Source organism: Carassius auratus, unplaced genomic scaffold (genome assembly GCF_003368295.1).
Source record: "Carassius auratus strain Wakin unplaced genomic scaffold, ASM336829v1 scaf_tig00040578, whole genome shotgun sequence".
NCBI classification, from domain to species: Eukaryota; Metazoa; Chordata; class Actinopteri; order Cypriniformes; family Cyprinidae; genus Carassius; species Carassius auratus.
The window spans coordinates 9119-26986 of NW_020526600.1; the positions used below are offsets into that span (position 1 = coordinate 9119).

At 33.2% G+C, this 17868-nt stretch overlaps 1 protein-coding gene across 4 annotated transcripts in view; it reads right to left on the bottom strand.

Annotated features, from left to right (window-relative positions):
- Positions 1-2947: 2947 nt before the first annotated feature.
- Positions 2948-17868, bottom strand: part of gria4a (glutamate receptor, ionotropic, AMPA 4a) — a 70739-nt gene continuing 55818 nt past the window's right edge. The window contains exons 13-16 of one of the 4 annotated variants that reach the window (XM_026254953.1): positions 16077-16324; positions 8431-8545; positions 6399-6536; positions 2948-4073 (exon numbers count right to left, since the gene is read on the bottom strand). In XM_026254953.1, coding sequence (XP_026110738.1) covers positions 3909-4073; positions 6399-6536; positions 8431-8545; positions 16077-16324 — 666 coding nt within the window. In that variant the 3' untranslated portion in view covers positions 2948-3908. Of the gene's footprint in view, positions 4074-6279; positions 6537-8430; positions 8546-10367; positions 10483-16076; positions 16325-17868 lie in introns of all 4 variants that reach the window. The other 3 variants (XM_026254952.1, XM_026254956.1, XM_026254954.1) reach the window with 3 other exon arrangements.

The following is a 17868-nucleotide window of genomic DNA, read 5'->3' on the forward strand; positions in this document are numbered from 1 at the left end:
ATTAGTAAAGATGATTAATTTAACGCTGTAAACGCGCGTGTGAGGGGCGGAGACGCGCCGCGGAGCGTCAGACGCGTGTGAGGACCAAACACAGCAGAACTGTAGGAAACTTCACTCCTCTTATTATTTCTCTTTTACTATAGCGATTTATTTTTAGATACGTGTCTTGAGTCTTTCATAGATTTGTAGAGTTATTAGAGTATAGAGTTATTAGAGAAATTGAGTTATTTTTTTACATTCTTTGGTCAAAGTTTTCAGATCGGCACTTCGGAGCCTGTTCGCGACTCGGTTGACTCAGATCGGCACTTCGGAGCCTGTTCGCGACTCGGTTGATTTAGATCGGCACTTCGGAGCCTGTTCGCGACTCGGTTGATTCAGATCGGGACTTCGGAGCCTGTTCGCGACTCGGTTGATTCAGATCGGGACTTCGGAGCCTGTTCGCGACTCGGTTGATTCAGATCGGCACTTCGGAGCCTGTTCGCGACTCGGTTGATTCAGATCGGGACTTCGGAGCCTATTCGCGACTCGGTTGATTCAGATCGGCACTTCGGAGCCTGTTCGCGACTCGGTTGATTCAGATCGGGACTTCGGAGCCTGTTCGTGACTCGGTTGATTCAGATCGCCACTTCGGAGCATGTTCGCGACTCGGTTGATTTAGATCGGGACTTCGGAGCCTGTTCGTGACTCGGTTGATTCAGATCGCCACTTCGGAGCATGTTCGCGACTCGGTTGATTCAGATCGCCACTTCGGAGCCTGTTCGCGACTCGGTTGATTCAGATCGCCACTTCGGAGCCTGTTCGCGACTCGGTTGATTCAGATCGGGACATTGCAGCATGTTTGAGATTTTTTTAAATTCAGATCTGAACATCGAAGCAGGAAGTGTTTGTCAAACAGTTAATTGGTGATAAATGAATATTTGGACTTGAGGCTTTTTTTACCTGTTGATTCAGCATGTACATGGACCCACACACAAAGATGGACACACTCTAGACTTAATCATCAGTAGAGCTCTATACTTTTCATCCATTGTTATTAAGGACGTTATTCATAACCGTACTGAAAATAAGTATATATTTTTAGCTGATGCTAACTGTCTAGCTAACAAGCTCGCTGGTGCTAACCTGAGGTAATTTTTTATAAATAATGTCCAAATATTTTTATTCAACCACCTATATATATATCTTAAAATCTTAAAATCTTCAGGCCTTATTATCATGTCATATATGACTGTGATGTTCTGTAAAACCACAAACTTTAACATACTTTGTTCTTACTGGTGAAAATCATATGGTCATCTCTGTTTTCTCTCAAGTACATCACAGTGTAAGCTTCACAGTGAACATTAATCTCGTCAGCGTAGTCCATATATAGTCCAACAACAAAGATATATCTTGACTCCATATAGTGTTTATTTTGGGAAAAAAAACCCAGGTATTTTGAGCAGTAGGATTATAAAAAATAAAAAGAATGTGCTAATATAAAATTAAATTAGCCTATATAAAATTGCAAACATCTATCTCTCAGTACTTTTTTACTGAAGTACCTACATAAAAAAATTGAGTACTTTTGCACTTTCACTTGAGTAAAATTGAAAAAGGAGTACTTTTACTTTTACCTGAGTAATATTTTATTATACATATCTGTACTTTTACTCAAGTACTTGATTTGTGTAGTTCGTCCACCACTGGTTTTCAAACATGGTAGATGGTTTCTAGGTGGTCTCTAAGTTAGTAGACTATCTTGGACCAGCAACAAGCCAACTGGTTAAACCAGGTGTTTTTGGAGATTGAGACTGAATTATTTACTTATAGCTGACCTTGAAAATGTATTGCTTTATTTGTTTCTGAGTAACTTGTAACGAAATTTGTAGGTATATGTTGCAGTAGTGTTTAACTAGCTTTAAAGTACCAGTTTACCCAAATACCTCATTGCTTGGTAGATAGTTACTACCTAGTCATTGGCTGGGCAAAGTTAGTAGACCATCTTAGCAACAAGCCAGTTGATTTATACCAGTTTAAGATATATGGGGTAATTTTTTTGAGAATGAGTTTGAATGGTTCATGGTTGAATGGCTGACTGCATATTAATCTGGTCTTGGAGAAAGTATTTCACCATAACAAAAATTCACAGAATAAAGAAAGTCATATAGGTTTGGAAAGACAATGAAGTTTAGAAAATCACTATTTTTGGTTTCTAGCTGGTCTAGACCATTCATTGGCCTGTCAAACCATCTTAGACCAGCAACAAGCTAGCTGGTTACACCGGTTTGAGATATTCAAGGTGTTTTAAGAGAATAACAAATGCTGAGTCAATGTTGATGTGTCAGGTTTGTTGAGTTGCGCAAACACACATCAATTATTTGAAATTACAAATGAGTCACAGTGTTTCTACATTTTGGGGATATCAGCCTACAAATTACAAATTTACTTAAGGCCGACTCTGCTATTAATCTGGTTTAGGAGATAGTTTTTAGTTAGTGATACAACAAAATTATTTTTCACCAACAGTTTTCATTTAGCTGAACCAAGTAACTAATTTAATTGGGCTAATTGAACCCAAGTTCTTTGGCCTCTCCATATTTCAGTTGGTCAAACATTTCACAATTGTAACATCGTTTTTGGTCATCATTTCTGACATTTATAGATGTTAACAGACACTGGGAAGCATCATAGAAGTACTAACTATAGTAATTTCAGCCCTCTAAAACTATTTTGATCTCAACATATTAAAAATAATGCACAACTTGTTGCAGTAGTGTGAACAATGTCCCTATATTTTTATTGTCTACTTTTTCGTGTTCCACAGATGAATAAATCATTTTTGGCTGAGCCGTCCCTTTAAAGAGCTTTAAAGAGCAACTCCATTAATGACTTAATGGTCATACTTCATTCATATTGTCTCATTTAAAGCATGAAAATGGAAAGACTTATTGTATAAATGTTTCAGTTTTATTTGAATCAGTGGGTACAAAGAGAAAAACAAGGCAAAAAACTAAACCAAACACCAAAGGTGAGAATCGGGAGTCTGTGTGACCCCGGTGTGCGATGTGGTGTGTCGTTCACATCCTACACTCATGTGTTTGTGCCAATTTGTGAAATGTGTGGACATTCAATTAAGGACAAAGAAACGTACACACTGTGTAAATTGATTGGTTATCAAAACAACTGTTAACAGAACAGATGCCATGGTCTCACACACAACGCTGCTGTTTTAGTTCAGATCTCCCTCAATTATATAGATTGGTTTCTGTATATATATATATAATATTGTGTGTTTATAAAAGATCTCTTAATTACAAGTCAGGTCTCCCTATTGTCATTATTGCAATGATTTATTATCTAAGATGGTTTATAAAAGAATTGTGTTCAGCTTTTACTACTGGTCTATTTACATTTCAGTCCAAAAAGCAAGCGGCTCCCAGTGGCGTCTTGAAGAAATCCTGTAAAGATGATAAAAGATCCATCGTCCCTCTTCCTGACTCCTGAGAGAATATCTACATACAGTTTAGTAGCTAGTGATTGTGGACCATGTCGTAAATATGTTATGGTTTAATACATCTAATGCAGGTTTGATGATGCCGGACGGCTAAACAGAGAAACGCGGCTAAAGTCTTTACATTTACAGTTTAATGGTTGTGATTTTCCGTCTTGTATGCGATGATGTTCATCCCCAATGTTAGGCTTCAGGATAAGGCATCATGGATCCTTGATGCTTGCTAACGTCAAAGCAGACGTAACGATGCCGTCCCGGCTTATTTTCAATTGTTGATGTCTTTTCCGAGGGCTTAAAGAGTACAGAGTTTGTTGCGTTTGAGCCGGCGACGGCGTGTTTCTCCTGTGTTTTGTGTGAAATCTGAACTTCGGTAGAGGGTTGAGATGTTTTAAGGCACAAGGTGAGTTTTTGGTTTCTATGGGAGGTCGGAGGACACCACGGCGAGGGCGGGGCCATGTCGGTAGGAGGGGCCAGAGTGCACGGCCTTGGGGCAGTCTGGCCTCAGGACACGCCCATTTTCCCCCAGGCTGCCCGTGATTGACAAGCGTGCCTTGTTTCTCATGGCTTCCGAGAAGGTGAGCTAGAAAAGGGGGCGGGATGAGAGGCGGAGTCAGAATATGTGGAACTCTCTGGGCGGGGCAACATATGCAAATGACACAGTGACATCACAATGAAACCACTCGACACATTCACAACGACAGAACGGAGAAAAGCTCAAGGCCGCCACAAACGAATACAGAAAACATCTTAGAATGAAAAACATGGCTAGACATCTGCATTTCTAACGCCAGCATGCAGCCCTTCGCCCGTTTTCCCACTAAATCTAGGGATTTAACTGTCCAGTGTTTAATTAACGGTGTCCCCTAACAGTCAACACTTTATATGTTCATACTGCTAATGTTTCGTAAGGAGGGTTCTGGAGGTCAGTCAGATATTATTCAGTATCAGCACAGCATTATAGACTGGTTTGTTGATGTTGCAAACAACAAAAGAAAGAGAAATGCAACCAAACATCATTAAACCACCAGCCGTTTGATCTATAATGCCCTACTTGCACCAAATAACACATTGCACATAGCTGCTGTCTAAAGCGGCGGATCTCAGCTGGTTTAGCTTTGTACCAGGATTGTTTAATCATTTTAACCCTTGTATTATGCTGCGCATCAATTTGGGTTTTGAGTATGTGGATTATATACTGGTTAAAGATTTATTTCTGTATGTTGTGCCTTTTTTGTTTTTCTTCATTTAAGGTCATGAACTTGCAAAGTTTTGTATTGTGGAATGTGAATACAAAGTTTATATTATGATGTTATAAGACAATATTTAATATTTCTTGGTTAAAGGCAGCCAGGGTTATTGGACTCAACAAAAAAAAAAAAAAAAAAAAAAAAAACATAATAATTCTTGCTTTAAATAAAATAAACAAAAATACCAAGGCAACATTTTTCATTTTAATGTAATAATGTCACTTTGTTTAACCAAAAAAATAAATAAATAAAAATAAATGAATGAAACTAAAAATGATAAAGACTATATACTATATATATATTTTTATGACCTTATGACCAATATATATATATATATATATATATATATATATATATATATATATATATATATATATATATATATATATATTATATATATGTTATGTTATAGTCTTTTTTTGTTATTGTATATATATATATATATATATATATATATATATATATATATATATATAAACCAAAAAAAGACTATAACATAAATTAAAATAATATAAAAACAAAAACTAATCAACACATTAATACAAATATAATTAAAAATATAAAAAACATGATTTTATCAACTGCATGATGGAAAATCGATTAAGTTCATTCAATCAGTTCATGCATGTTAATTTTCGCTCAAAATCAAGAATTGAACCCATGATCTTGGTGTTGCAAGCGCCATGCTTTTTTCACAGATTAATTGATTTTCCACACTTCAGTTTAAAAAAAAGTGTTTTAAAAAACAGTTATGGTACTGTTATATGTTATGTTCAGTTCATGCATGTTAAAAGTCATATGTTTGCATGTTTATTTTTCTGTTTGTAATTTGTAAGTACTGTTAATGCTAAATATTTACTGCTTTTACTATTTACTGAAGATTTACTATATATATATATATATATATATATATATATATATATATATATATATATATATATATATATATAGGGTCAAAAAACTATAATACAAGGGTTACTTGTTGCACAAATAACCATCTAAGTGACTATTTTATTAGACTTTTGCAAATGCATGTCAAAATACTATAAAGTTTAATTTGTGGTTAGTTGCATGATATTATTTGCATTTAGCATTGCTTTCGTCCATCAAATCATCCCACCAGATGAGAACCGCCGGTCTATAGCAGAGAGCTAACATCTCTAAACAATAAATATATAAGCAGCAATCCTTTATAAAGCGTTAGAAGGTTGCATACTAAGATGTTTGGTTTGGTAATAATTTGAGCTCCTGTGTGAATGTTTTGTGCGCCGTTTGTTTTAATGCAGGTGTCTGAAACAGAAAGCCAACAGTGCGAAAACACCAGCAACTGCAGCCAGGAAGAACAATCCAATGCAATCCCGACACCTTCTAGTCAAGGCAGATGCCATACGAAGACAAAGCAAAGAACGACAGGCGACAGAAATGAAGGGGTCTCTGTCAGAAGTGAACACAGCAAGACGGAACGTAAGTAAACGGAGGGATGGGAAGCTGTCACGACATTAGCAGACGTCAGGCCGAACCCCAGGCTTTCTGTCCTACCCCTATATCTTTACTGCGTCAGAGCCGTACACGTTGTATCCCTCTCTATAAGTGGCTAAGTTCTGCACACTGTGCGTTGGGCTGGGAGCAGGGCTAAAATTCAGTTCGGCCGATTCCACCTTCAGTTTCTTGGCCTCGGCGCGGGACTTATAGCAAAACTCGACCAGGGCCACCATCATGGCCAGACCCAGGCCGCCCACCAGGATGTAGAAAACCCCCGCCACGTTGCTCAAGCTCAGCGCCTGCGAGCTCTTGTCCTGGAGAGGAGAGGGATTCGAGGGAGAAAAGAGAGCGTTAGAGAAGCAGGAAGTGGAACACATTTACACATGACAGATATTTAATAATAGTTCATAATCATCTTCATTACTGGTGCCATTGATTTAACATCAATACATTAGAATGAAATCCACTGCCATTTAGATTTTAAACATGTACAGAAGGGCTTAAATTATTTAAATGATTTAAATTAGATTGTTATCGTTTTTGGTGGTTTGGTTTAGTTTTCTTAGTGATTTTTTTGGAACCTTGCACAATTACTTTATTTTGTATAGTGTATATTTTTACTTTTTACACTTTTATAGCGTTTAAATTAATATATTAATGTGTCAAACTTGGGGGAAATAAATCATTATTTACTGCAAATTAGAAAATTGTTTAAATAATAGTTCATTAAAATAATAATTAAATATTTATCTTATTAAAAAACTAACAAAAAAACTTTAAGTAACTAATTGTCTCAAAGTATATAGTCTTGGATTTATCTTTATACTTTTATAAAATGTTTAAAATGCATTTAAATGAATTTATTAATGTAAAACTGAGGAAAATAATTATTTAAAGTGCATTATTAAATTAACTAAATAATGATTCATTAGAATAATAATTAAATACTTATTAAAAAATACAAAAAAACTATTCTAACTAAATGTCTATTTTACACAGTATATTTATCTTTATACTTTTATAAAAATGTTTAAAATGCATTTAAATGAATTATTTTAATGTGTAAAACTGGGGGACATTATTATTTACAGTAAATTATTTAATTATCTAAATAAAAGTTTATTATACTAGTAATTAAATATTTCTTTTATTTTGAAAAAAAAACACTAAATAAACTAAATTCTATTTTACACAGTATATAGTCTTATATTTATCTTTTTTATTTTATAAAAATTTAGAACTGGGAGAAATATTTAAAGTAAATTATTTAAATAATCATTTGTATAATAATCATTTTTAAATTAATTATTTTTTATTATTATTAAATTTAATTATTAAATAATTAAATATTTTCCCCAGTTTGATACATTAATGTATTGATTCAAAAGTATTTTAAATGCATTTTAAATATTTATTCTATGTTTTTGTTGTATTTGGGAAAAATAATTCATAACTAAGTAAATGACTGTATTTTGCACATTTCTGGTTTTCTATTAATACTTCAAACTAAAATGTTTAAAATGCATTTAAATGAACAAATCTACGTATCAAATTGGGGGAAATAATTATTACATTTTTATTTAATTATAAATGATAATTAATTAAAACAATTAATTACTTGAAATATTACAAAAAATAAATTCATAATTGTTTACTTGAAAATTACTTATAATATTAAAAAAATATATACAACCTGGCACTCTCAAAGATGGCACAAAATAGCTGTATGAAATCTTCTACAACCATATATTTTGTTCATCTTGATCAGCATTTGGGGGGGAAAAAACTAACTAAATCACTTTAATTTGTATGGAATATAATCTTGTAATCTTACAGCCATAATGTGTTTCTACTAACTAGCCTTAAAGCTAACTGAGTATATTCTCTTCAATTTGCTGTTCATTTTAAGTTTCTACTTTAACAAAGCTGCATTCTAGACAAAACCGAACACTATTATGACATCATGAAAGTGTCTTGAATCATGACATCATAGTGCAACATTCTTGTATTGTGATGTCACAGTGTTTCATTCTAAAGGTTCTATTTAGTTCAAATCTAAAATATCTCTTTATGATGATGACAGCGACATTTTAAGACAACTGTCATCTTTTTCTTTCTGAAAACACATCAGATTAATTTCATAGTGTTTTGTGTTTTTCAGAGCTGCGCTTTTCAGGTTTGCTTGCGGTTTTCCGTCCGGAAACTGACCTTACTTCCCGAGTCCTTGGGTCCGCACTCGCCCTTATCGTACCACCATTTATTTTTGAGTTTGTCTAGCACTCCTGCTTCACTCAGTTTCAACACCGCCAGGTTTACCGGCGTTCTTCTCAGAGAGAATAACATAAATAACATCATAGGCCATGTTATTTTATGTTATTAGATTTACAATACATCATGGCACACAGCAGCACAGGAAGTGATGAAGGCGAGGTCCCATCGAGTGCACGTGTGTGAGCTCGTGTGTGTGTGTGTGTGTGTGTGGAGCCACAGACGTATGGATGGGATCCCGCTCCATCACTTCAGGCAACAGACACATACTGCCCTGATTTCATTATTAAAACACAAACAATTACTGCTAATCCAGAACTATTGGCTCATCACAAACAGCTCAGAGCGCAGATGAAGACACTCCAGACTGAAAAGAGCAGATATTGAACAACAATAATAAGTTATATATGTACTATTCAATAATAATAACAATGATAAGTGATTTAGGTTTTTTTTTTTACTCAAATTATTATTTTTATAGAATTATATAGCTTATACGTATATATAAAACGTTATGCATGTGTATTTATTTTATACTTTTTTATGACAAATTGTATTTTTTTCATTATAAATTGATTCAAATTGTTTTTCTGTTTTACAAAACAATATTACTTAAATAATTATTGTGTATTTTGTTTTGTTATTATAAATATTACTCAAATAGTTATTTTTATTATATTGTTTTACATTTTCATGCATAGCATATATACACATATATAATATAATTCTATTATATATATATATATATATATATATATATATATATATATATATATATATATATAATACAATTATATTATATATGTGTATATATGCTATGCATGAAAATGTAAAAAAAAATCTAATTACATTTTTTTAATTTTTTCTTCATTCAAATTATTTTTTAAATCAATTGTTTTTTCATTTTTTGACTCAAATAGTTATTTTAATATTATATATTTTTGTATTAAAAACACATAATAAATAGTAGGGATGCACGATATTGGATTTTGGCCGATATTCGATATGCCGATATTTTCAAAATAATTTTGGCCGATGCCGATACTGATATCGATATATATACAAATATATACTGATATATTTAAACTTTAATTTTACTGAAGAGAAATCCATGTATCTCTTCTGTACTGATTCTACCATACATTTATTATTTTACAAATGTAGACAGACATTCACATCTGAAAAACAGGTCAATTTTTTCACTTGGAGAATATCGGTTTGGCTCATCGGCAAAAATATTCATATCGGCCGATACCGATAATGGTCATTTTAAGCTTTTATCGGCCGATACCGATGTTGTGCCGATATTATCGTGCATCCCTAATAAATAGTAATAAGTATGTGTGTGTGTAAATTTATTTTATGCAGTGTTTTTCAGTTTAACTTGACTCAAATAGTTTTTCTGATATTCTTTTATTATTATTATTATTATTTAGGTTTTTTTTACATTTTTAATATTGATAAATTTTTCTGAAATCAATCTTAATTTTCAGTGTGTTCAGTTTACATTTTTTTATTTAACTTTTGATTCAATTTATTATTCTGTAAATTATATCTTTGATCTTTAATTAAAATGTCAATTTGATGAATTTCAAATACTTATGGACCCTCTTTATATAAAGCAACTGCATTCTTCCTTTTATTTGATTTCTGTGCAGTTACAGCCCTCATTTGTTGAAAACCCTGCATCTTTTAGCAAATATTTCTGTTTTGACAGTAATTGCTTCTTTTTTTCAGTTTGTTTCTCCTTTGACACATTTGTTGGTTTCTCGTTCCTGGCCGGCGAGGGCCGTCGTGTCAGGGCAGATGTCTCTCTTGCATCACATTGTCATCTTTGTTTTTTTTTACCACTCCTCTGCGTGTCATTGGTGGCTAACCTTCGAGTCCCCGCCCCCGCTGCCACATTCGCCCTTGTCGTACCACCATTTATTTTTCAATTTGTCCAACAGCCCCTGCTCATTCAGCTTTAACACGGCCAGGTTTACGGCATTTCTTCAACAAACCATAAACATCACATGAGCGCCCGGGTTAGACGACACAAAACAAACAGAAAACAAGAGAGAACATAAGAGAGGCTCGTGGAAGGCAGCTGCTGTTAAAGAGGACTATTATGGGATGTTTGTTTCTATCTCTCTTTCGCTCTCATTTCATTCAATCTGTCTGTCAAAAAAAGTAGTGCAATACTATACACTGAGTAAAACGAAGGAGAAAACTCATTGCATTAAACTAATTTAGCAATATTTTCCACTACTGAATAAAATGTAAATTTAATAACAAGTCTCTCAATTCATCTACGATTTATTTTGGTACTTAGCTTTCTTTGATTATCATCTGTGAGTGATACTTAGAAATGACTGATCTTAGAAATCAGCATTGTTATTAAAAAACATAATTTTGTAAGCAGAATTGACAGTCGCTAAGCTCCGCCCACTATTTTAAGCCACGCCCTTAAGTGATAAACAGGTCTCGGTTTCTATTTCCGTGACGTCGTGGCTGCTGTAACAACAGCAACCTACAATATAAAACAAAGATCATCTCAAGTAATGGTTATGTGCTTTATTTAGTCTTAAAAGTTTTTTGTTTGATTATCTTTGGACAAGCCCCGCCCACTATTTCAAGCTCCGCCTAGACACAACACAGTGTGCAACTAGAGACAGGTGCTATATTTAATCTTAAAAGTCTTTAGTCTAATGCGAGTTTGAATATACCTTTACAACCATACTAAAAATGACAAAATTTTATTAACCACAGATTTTTTGTTTGTAAGTAGAATTGACCGCAGCTAAGCCCCGCCCACTATTTTAAACCCCGCCCATATACAACACGTACAAGTTACACGACAAAGGGTCAAACGGTTTCTATATCTGCAATGTCGTGGCTGAAAAAACAACCTCCAAACTATGACAATGCTAATTCTAGATAAAGATTGTGCTTTATTTAATCTTAAAAATCTCTAACGTGAGTTTGAATATTTGAAATAGCTCCGCCCACACGGTCTTCTGATTGGCTGTGACATTTAATAGACTTTTTTGCGTCTCATGGAATATTGCATGGAGTCTGGTGTTACAGAACGTCCCATACGAATTGAATTTCAAGCTTCTATGAACACTGTAATTTTCAGCAAAATGTGAAACAGAAATTGAATGTTTTTCTTACTATACTGACATTGCAATGCATTTTATCTGCTGTTTGTCATTGAAATAAATTGAACAGCGGCCAACCATTTGTGTGCCTGCATATCAAAACGGACATATTTCTAGTGTAAATGTAGACTGAAGCAAATTAAAATGTTCAGTCGGATGATTTCAGAAAGCCACATCAGAGGGAATAAATGAGAGCGAGAAACAGATGTGAGGGAAACATCCTCAGTGTTTCCACAAGCGTGTCATATCTGATGAAGAAATGATGACATGAAACACTATGCTGCAGCGAAAAAAGGCAATCGTCAACAATTTTACTACCACAGTGTGACATTTATGATTTGTGAGACACAAAAAAATGTAGGGCGGGATTTTAATTCAGAGTGAACTGATAAGTTCATCAAATAAATTGGATTGTGTATTAAGAAAGTAAACAGTGTCAGATATGATTTCATATGGACTTTTAATAAGTTACATCTGCCTGCACTGCAAAACATGATTTTTCTCACTTAATATATTTGTCTAATTTTCAATTGTAAATATATAAAATCTTTAAGATTCATTTCCTTCAGAAATTAAGTCTAAAAAAATTAATTAAAATTTAGTTTTTGCTTAAAACAAGAACTAATATCTGTTAGTACAGTAAGAAAATAATCTTGTTTTTTTTTTCTTTTGAATTCAATTTATTTTTCTTACACCACTAAGATTTATTTTATTTAACCATAAACTCACTTAATTTAGAAATTATAAAAAAAATTTTTTTTCAGAAAACAAGACTTAAAGGGGTCATGAACTGAAAAAATATAAATTCCCGTAATCTATTGTCATATTTGTTCTATAAAAATATCCAAAACATCAAATTTTCCTCGTTAGCCTTAAAACTGCTTCTATTGAAGCCAATCTGCCAAAACCACAGGTTGTGTAATGTGCCACTTTATGATGTAATAATGTGGCTCAACGCAACGCAGTGACATCACTGCCTGTTTAGCTCCGCCCACCGAATCACGCATTTAGTTTATTTAAAAAAACGCAGAAACCAAAAGATACAGATGCTCCAAAACAACAAGACGCTATTCAGAGCCAAGATGTGGAAAAACACAGTCATTGCGTTGCGAGTAACTGTTATTAATACGTGCTCACTATTGCGTTGTCTGTTATAACAGATTGTTTGAGATGTATTTAGTATTAATGTGTCCATCTGTGAAGGATGTAAGCTGTCAAACACACAACTGATGGCAAATCAGAGCAGTGGTCAGCATCGGATGAGGAGGTCAAAACAAGAAATAGGCTGTGACTTTTAAATTATGATGTAGAAATCTTGATAACTACATAAAATAATGTTAAAAAAGTCAGTTCATGACCCCTTAAATATCATAAAACAAGATAAAAACACTGAGTAAGAAAATCATGTTTTTGCAGCACATTTACAAATGAGTTTCACTGGTGCAACATAATTGTAGGATGTTTTTAGTTAATAATTCGTCTTTTGGATGTTATCATATGAAGAGAAAATATTTTGTATTGTACATACTGCATGCTTCATACGCGATTTAAACCCAGCAGGAAGTGTGCAGTATATACTATGTACCGTGGTACGCCAGTATTCACATCCATTATTTTGTTTTTCAGGTCTGTGTGGAGACTCAACCTTTCATCTAAAATCTCTGTGGGAACTGTGCAATTAGTTTCTTCATGGGAATGGATTTGCTCATCAATGGATGCAATGCAGTGAATGGGTGCCGTCAGAATATGAGTCCAGACAGCTGATAAAAACATCACAATAATCCACAGCACTCCAGGACAATCAGTTAATGTCTTGAGAAGTGAAAAGCTGAAACAAATCCAGCAGCATTAAGTTGTTTTTAACTTCCATCTAAAATACAAGTCCATAATAATGCTCCCTGTGGATTATTGTGATGTTTCTATCAGCTGTTTGTACTCTCATTCTGACGGCACCCATTCACTGCAGAGCAACCATTGATTAGACACTGATGCAATGCTACATTTCTACAAACCTGATGAAGAAACAAACTCATCGTAATCTCGGATGACCTGAGGGTGAGCACATTTCGGCAGATTTAAATTTTTGGGTGAACTGTTATTGTCAGACATGCGTGAGATTTCAGCCGAAGGAGATTCTGTCTATTAGTGTCAGTTTTAGACTTACAGCACAATGACAGGTTTGTTTTAGGTTTTTTTGCAGTGGATGTACGATTGTAACTCAGAATCTGTAAACGCTAGCAGCTTGTTTATAACTGTTCTGAAGGGGTTAACGTTAGGGGTCAAAGGTCACAGTGCTGAGATTAGTTTGCTGAACTGGCCGATAGCAACATCAGACACAGAAACGATCAAGTGCTCTCTCTTTTACCCTCAGGATGATCCGTGATCTCAGACGGTCAATAAAATCTTCTCAAGCAGAACTGAAGCTCCACACAGGTCAAAAACTGACCTCAGATCAGAACGCTCATTAAAACTCATTTCAGCTGACGCACGTCATAACAGCACATTATTAAAATTAATTCTGTGTATAGACAACATGAATTAACATTTACAACACATTACTTTGAGTGAGCAGCAGATTTCTGAAGATCATGTGACACTGAAGACTGGAGGAATGATGCTGAAAATACAGCTGTGCATCAATTAAATAAAATACAGTTTAACAGATATTCAGATAGAAAATAGTTATTTTAAATTGTAATAATATTCCAGAATATTGTGATTTTTTTCTGTATTTTTGAATGAATGTATGCAGACTTGGAGAGACTTCTTTCAAAAACAGTATTAAATCCCCACACTTTTGAATGGTGGTGTATACAGTAATGTGTCCCGATGCGTAATATTCAATAAGAGGATATTTATGTTCGGCAGTAAATGTTAGTTTCATGTTGTCTTTAGAAATTTTAAGCAACTTTAACATCCAGAGGATGGCGTGGTGTGAAACATGCTGATGGTTTCTGCAGGAACAGTGAAAGAGGTGAGAAATAATACTTCAGGATGTTAGACAGGATACAGGCTTGATGAAAGAAATGAGCAACATATGAGGCACGCGTTTACCTGAGTGCCGCTTCTGTGGAGGAAGAACAATATTAAACACACACACACACACACACAGCACTGTCTGTGAGCTCAAACGCTGATATCTTGTGGGATACAGGAGATATTTTGTCTTTACTAATAAAATAAAATGAGCACTACAGCGAAATAGTCAAAGTAAAAAGTTTTTGGTTTTGTCATTGTGTTTAAAGAGTGTTTTTCATTTTAAAAAGTTATAAATATTCATATAACCTAAACTTTCCATCTTGCAATTCTGAGAAAGAAGTCTTGGAAGATAAAAAGTCTTATAAGGTTTTATTATAGAAATGTTAAACGACTGACAGTATTTCTAGTAAAGCAAAACTTTACTCAACTTTACTGAATTATCTTAATTTTTTTTAGTATCTCAAAATAATTTGCATTTTCAACATTATGCATAAGAAAGTAAGAGTGAATGTGTACATATTTTAAAATGAAAATTATTTGCAAATAGTTCAAATTGATTTTTTTCTTTATTTGCTTAAATCCATTTAAATCGTTGACTTTCTTAACTCAGTTATTAAACTATTAAATTAAAACTACAACCGTAAAAAAAAGTTACATGCAATAAAACTTAAGTGAAATACAAAAAAAAAAAAAAAATCATTTTTTATAATTTTTTTATTATGTTTTTTTTTTCAGATATTTGCCAGGACTACATTTCTTATTTTAATTTAAATTGATGTACTAAAATAACTAAAAAGAAAATTAATTTAACACTTTACAATAAGGTTTCATTTGTTAAAATTAGTTACCTATATTAACTAACATAAACAATATTTGTACAGCATTTAACTTATTAAATTTATTAAAGTTATATCCATCAACAATAGTCAATATACTATAGTATAAACTAATATGCTAATTATTTTTTATTATCTAACAAACAGAGGCTAGTATATTCTGCAAAATATATATTTTCATTGTTAGTTCACGTTAGCTTATGCATTAACAAATGAGACCTTATTGTGAATCTTACCAAAATGAATAAAAACTATATAGACTTTTTTTTTTTATTACTAACACTTCTAAAAAAAAATGGCTAAAATAAAACAGAAAGCATAAAAAATCATAACTATTTTAGTATGTCAAGGAAGAGCCTATTTCATTTATCATGATAGATGGAGCCCTTTAAAATATATAATGTATTTAAATATATATTATCCATAGAATTGCAATGCAAAGCATCTGTATATGTGTCCACCAAGATATCACTGCATCACAGAGAGTACCGAGGGTGAAAACTGAGAGAAGGACAGAACAGGCAGAGAGAAAAGAGAGGAAGACAGAAACAGAGAGAGAAGCACAGCAGGGTGGGTGGAATACTATAACAGCGCTGTGATTGGTCGGTTGTTATAATACTCCACCCACCTTAGCTGCGATCCTTTGGGCGTGGCCACACCGTAGCCCTTGGAGTCCAGATTCCCTCCGACCTTCATGGTGTCGCAGGGCTTGCGCTGCTCCGTGTACTCGTTCATGGTGGACTCCAGCAGAAAGGCGTATTTCCCTTTGGACTTGCGCACGCGAGCCACGCCCTCGGCCGTCGTCTTGGTGAAGACCGTGGGCTCGGCCGACTTCATGAAACTCCACATTTTCTCGTACACCGCAATCTTTGACCTCTAGAGGGCGCAGCGAAAGACATGCAGTGAACACTGGGATGCTGTCGGTCACGAATGCTTTGATTAAATCTGATTCACATCAATCTCAAATATACTGTTTGTACACTGAATAAACCCCTGGTAAAATATATGGTAAAAAACGACAGCTGAAGTTATACCGTAAAAAATACAGTTACACTGTTTTAGGTTTAATGATTGTACCTTAAAATATGCAGTTTAATACCGTAATTTAACTGATATAATATTAATATAGAAACTTATTGAAGTACTGAAGTCTGTTTTGTACTTTTCTAATACACTGGTAAAAAAAAATAGAAGAAACTAAATTTGAAGTGCAATGCAGAGAATTCTGGGAACGTTAGTTTACGGGGAATTTTACAGGAAATTACTGTAAAAAATCTGGGTTTTTTTTTTTTTACCGTTAAAATCACAGTCATTTTTTACAGTGTAGATAGTGATGCATAAAAACGAAAAGGGAAGATGTGAATATTTTATGGCATTTGCTTTTGTAATTGTGTCATTTTTACTTTTGTAAAAAAAAAACAAAAAAAACAAACACTAATAGTCAGTCACTGTCCTGAAATAATCACATTCCAGTATTATTTTAGTTAATATTTGAAAATAATTTTCATTAATATATGGGATATTGATACTTTCTGTTTTCACTTTAATTTTTGTTACAATTTTAGCAATTTTGTTTGTCATTGTTATTAGTTTTCTTTTATGTCTATACATTTTTATTTATTAGATTTAGTATTTTTAATTTGAGTTATTTTAGTACATCAAGTTAAACTAACCTTTTTTATTTTTTATTTTAATGAATATGTATTTTATATGAAATAGCTAAAAGTTTTTTAATGGTTTCAGTTTTAGTTCATTAATATAATAACCTTGTCTTAAACAGTGCAAAGGCGTCTTCTATCATTCTGATGTTTTCTTAGTTTTTTTGTTTTGTTTTTGCAAGTAATTGACTCTGTACAATTCTTGCTCATTATGCTAATTTATATACATGCAATATTGATATGAGCTGAAATTATTTGATGATGATGATAGAAATGATGATAGTGTGGAGTCTAGGAAACAAATAAAATATAATGGACACTACTGTTGAAACGTTTGGGGTCTCTTGTGCCCACCAAGGCTGCATTTATTAAACAAAAATACATTAAATATTGTAAAATATTTTTACAAATTAAAATGTTTTTTATCTATGTGAATATCATTTGAAATGTAATTTATTTCTGTGATCAAAGCTGAATTTTCAGCATCATATCGCCAGTCTTCAGAAATCATTCTAATATGCTGATTTGCTGCTCAAGAAATATTTCTTTTGTGTTGAAACCCTGATGGATTTTAAATTCCTGGATTGTTTAATAAATAAAAAAAGTTCAAAAGATCAGCATTTATTTGAAATAGAAATCTTATTAACTTCATAAATGCCTTTAATGTCAATTTTGATTAATATAATGCACCTTTATTCAATAAAAATATACATTTCTGACACCAAAATATATTAAGTAATGGCAACTCTCACACATTACAAC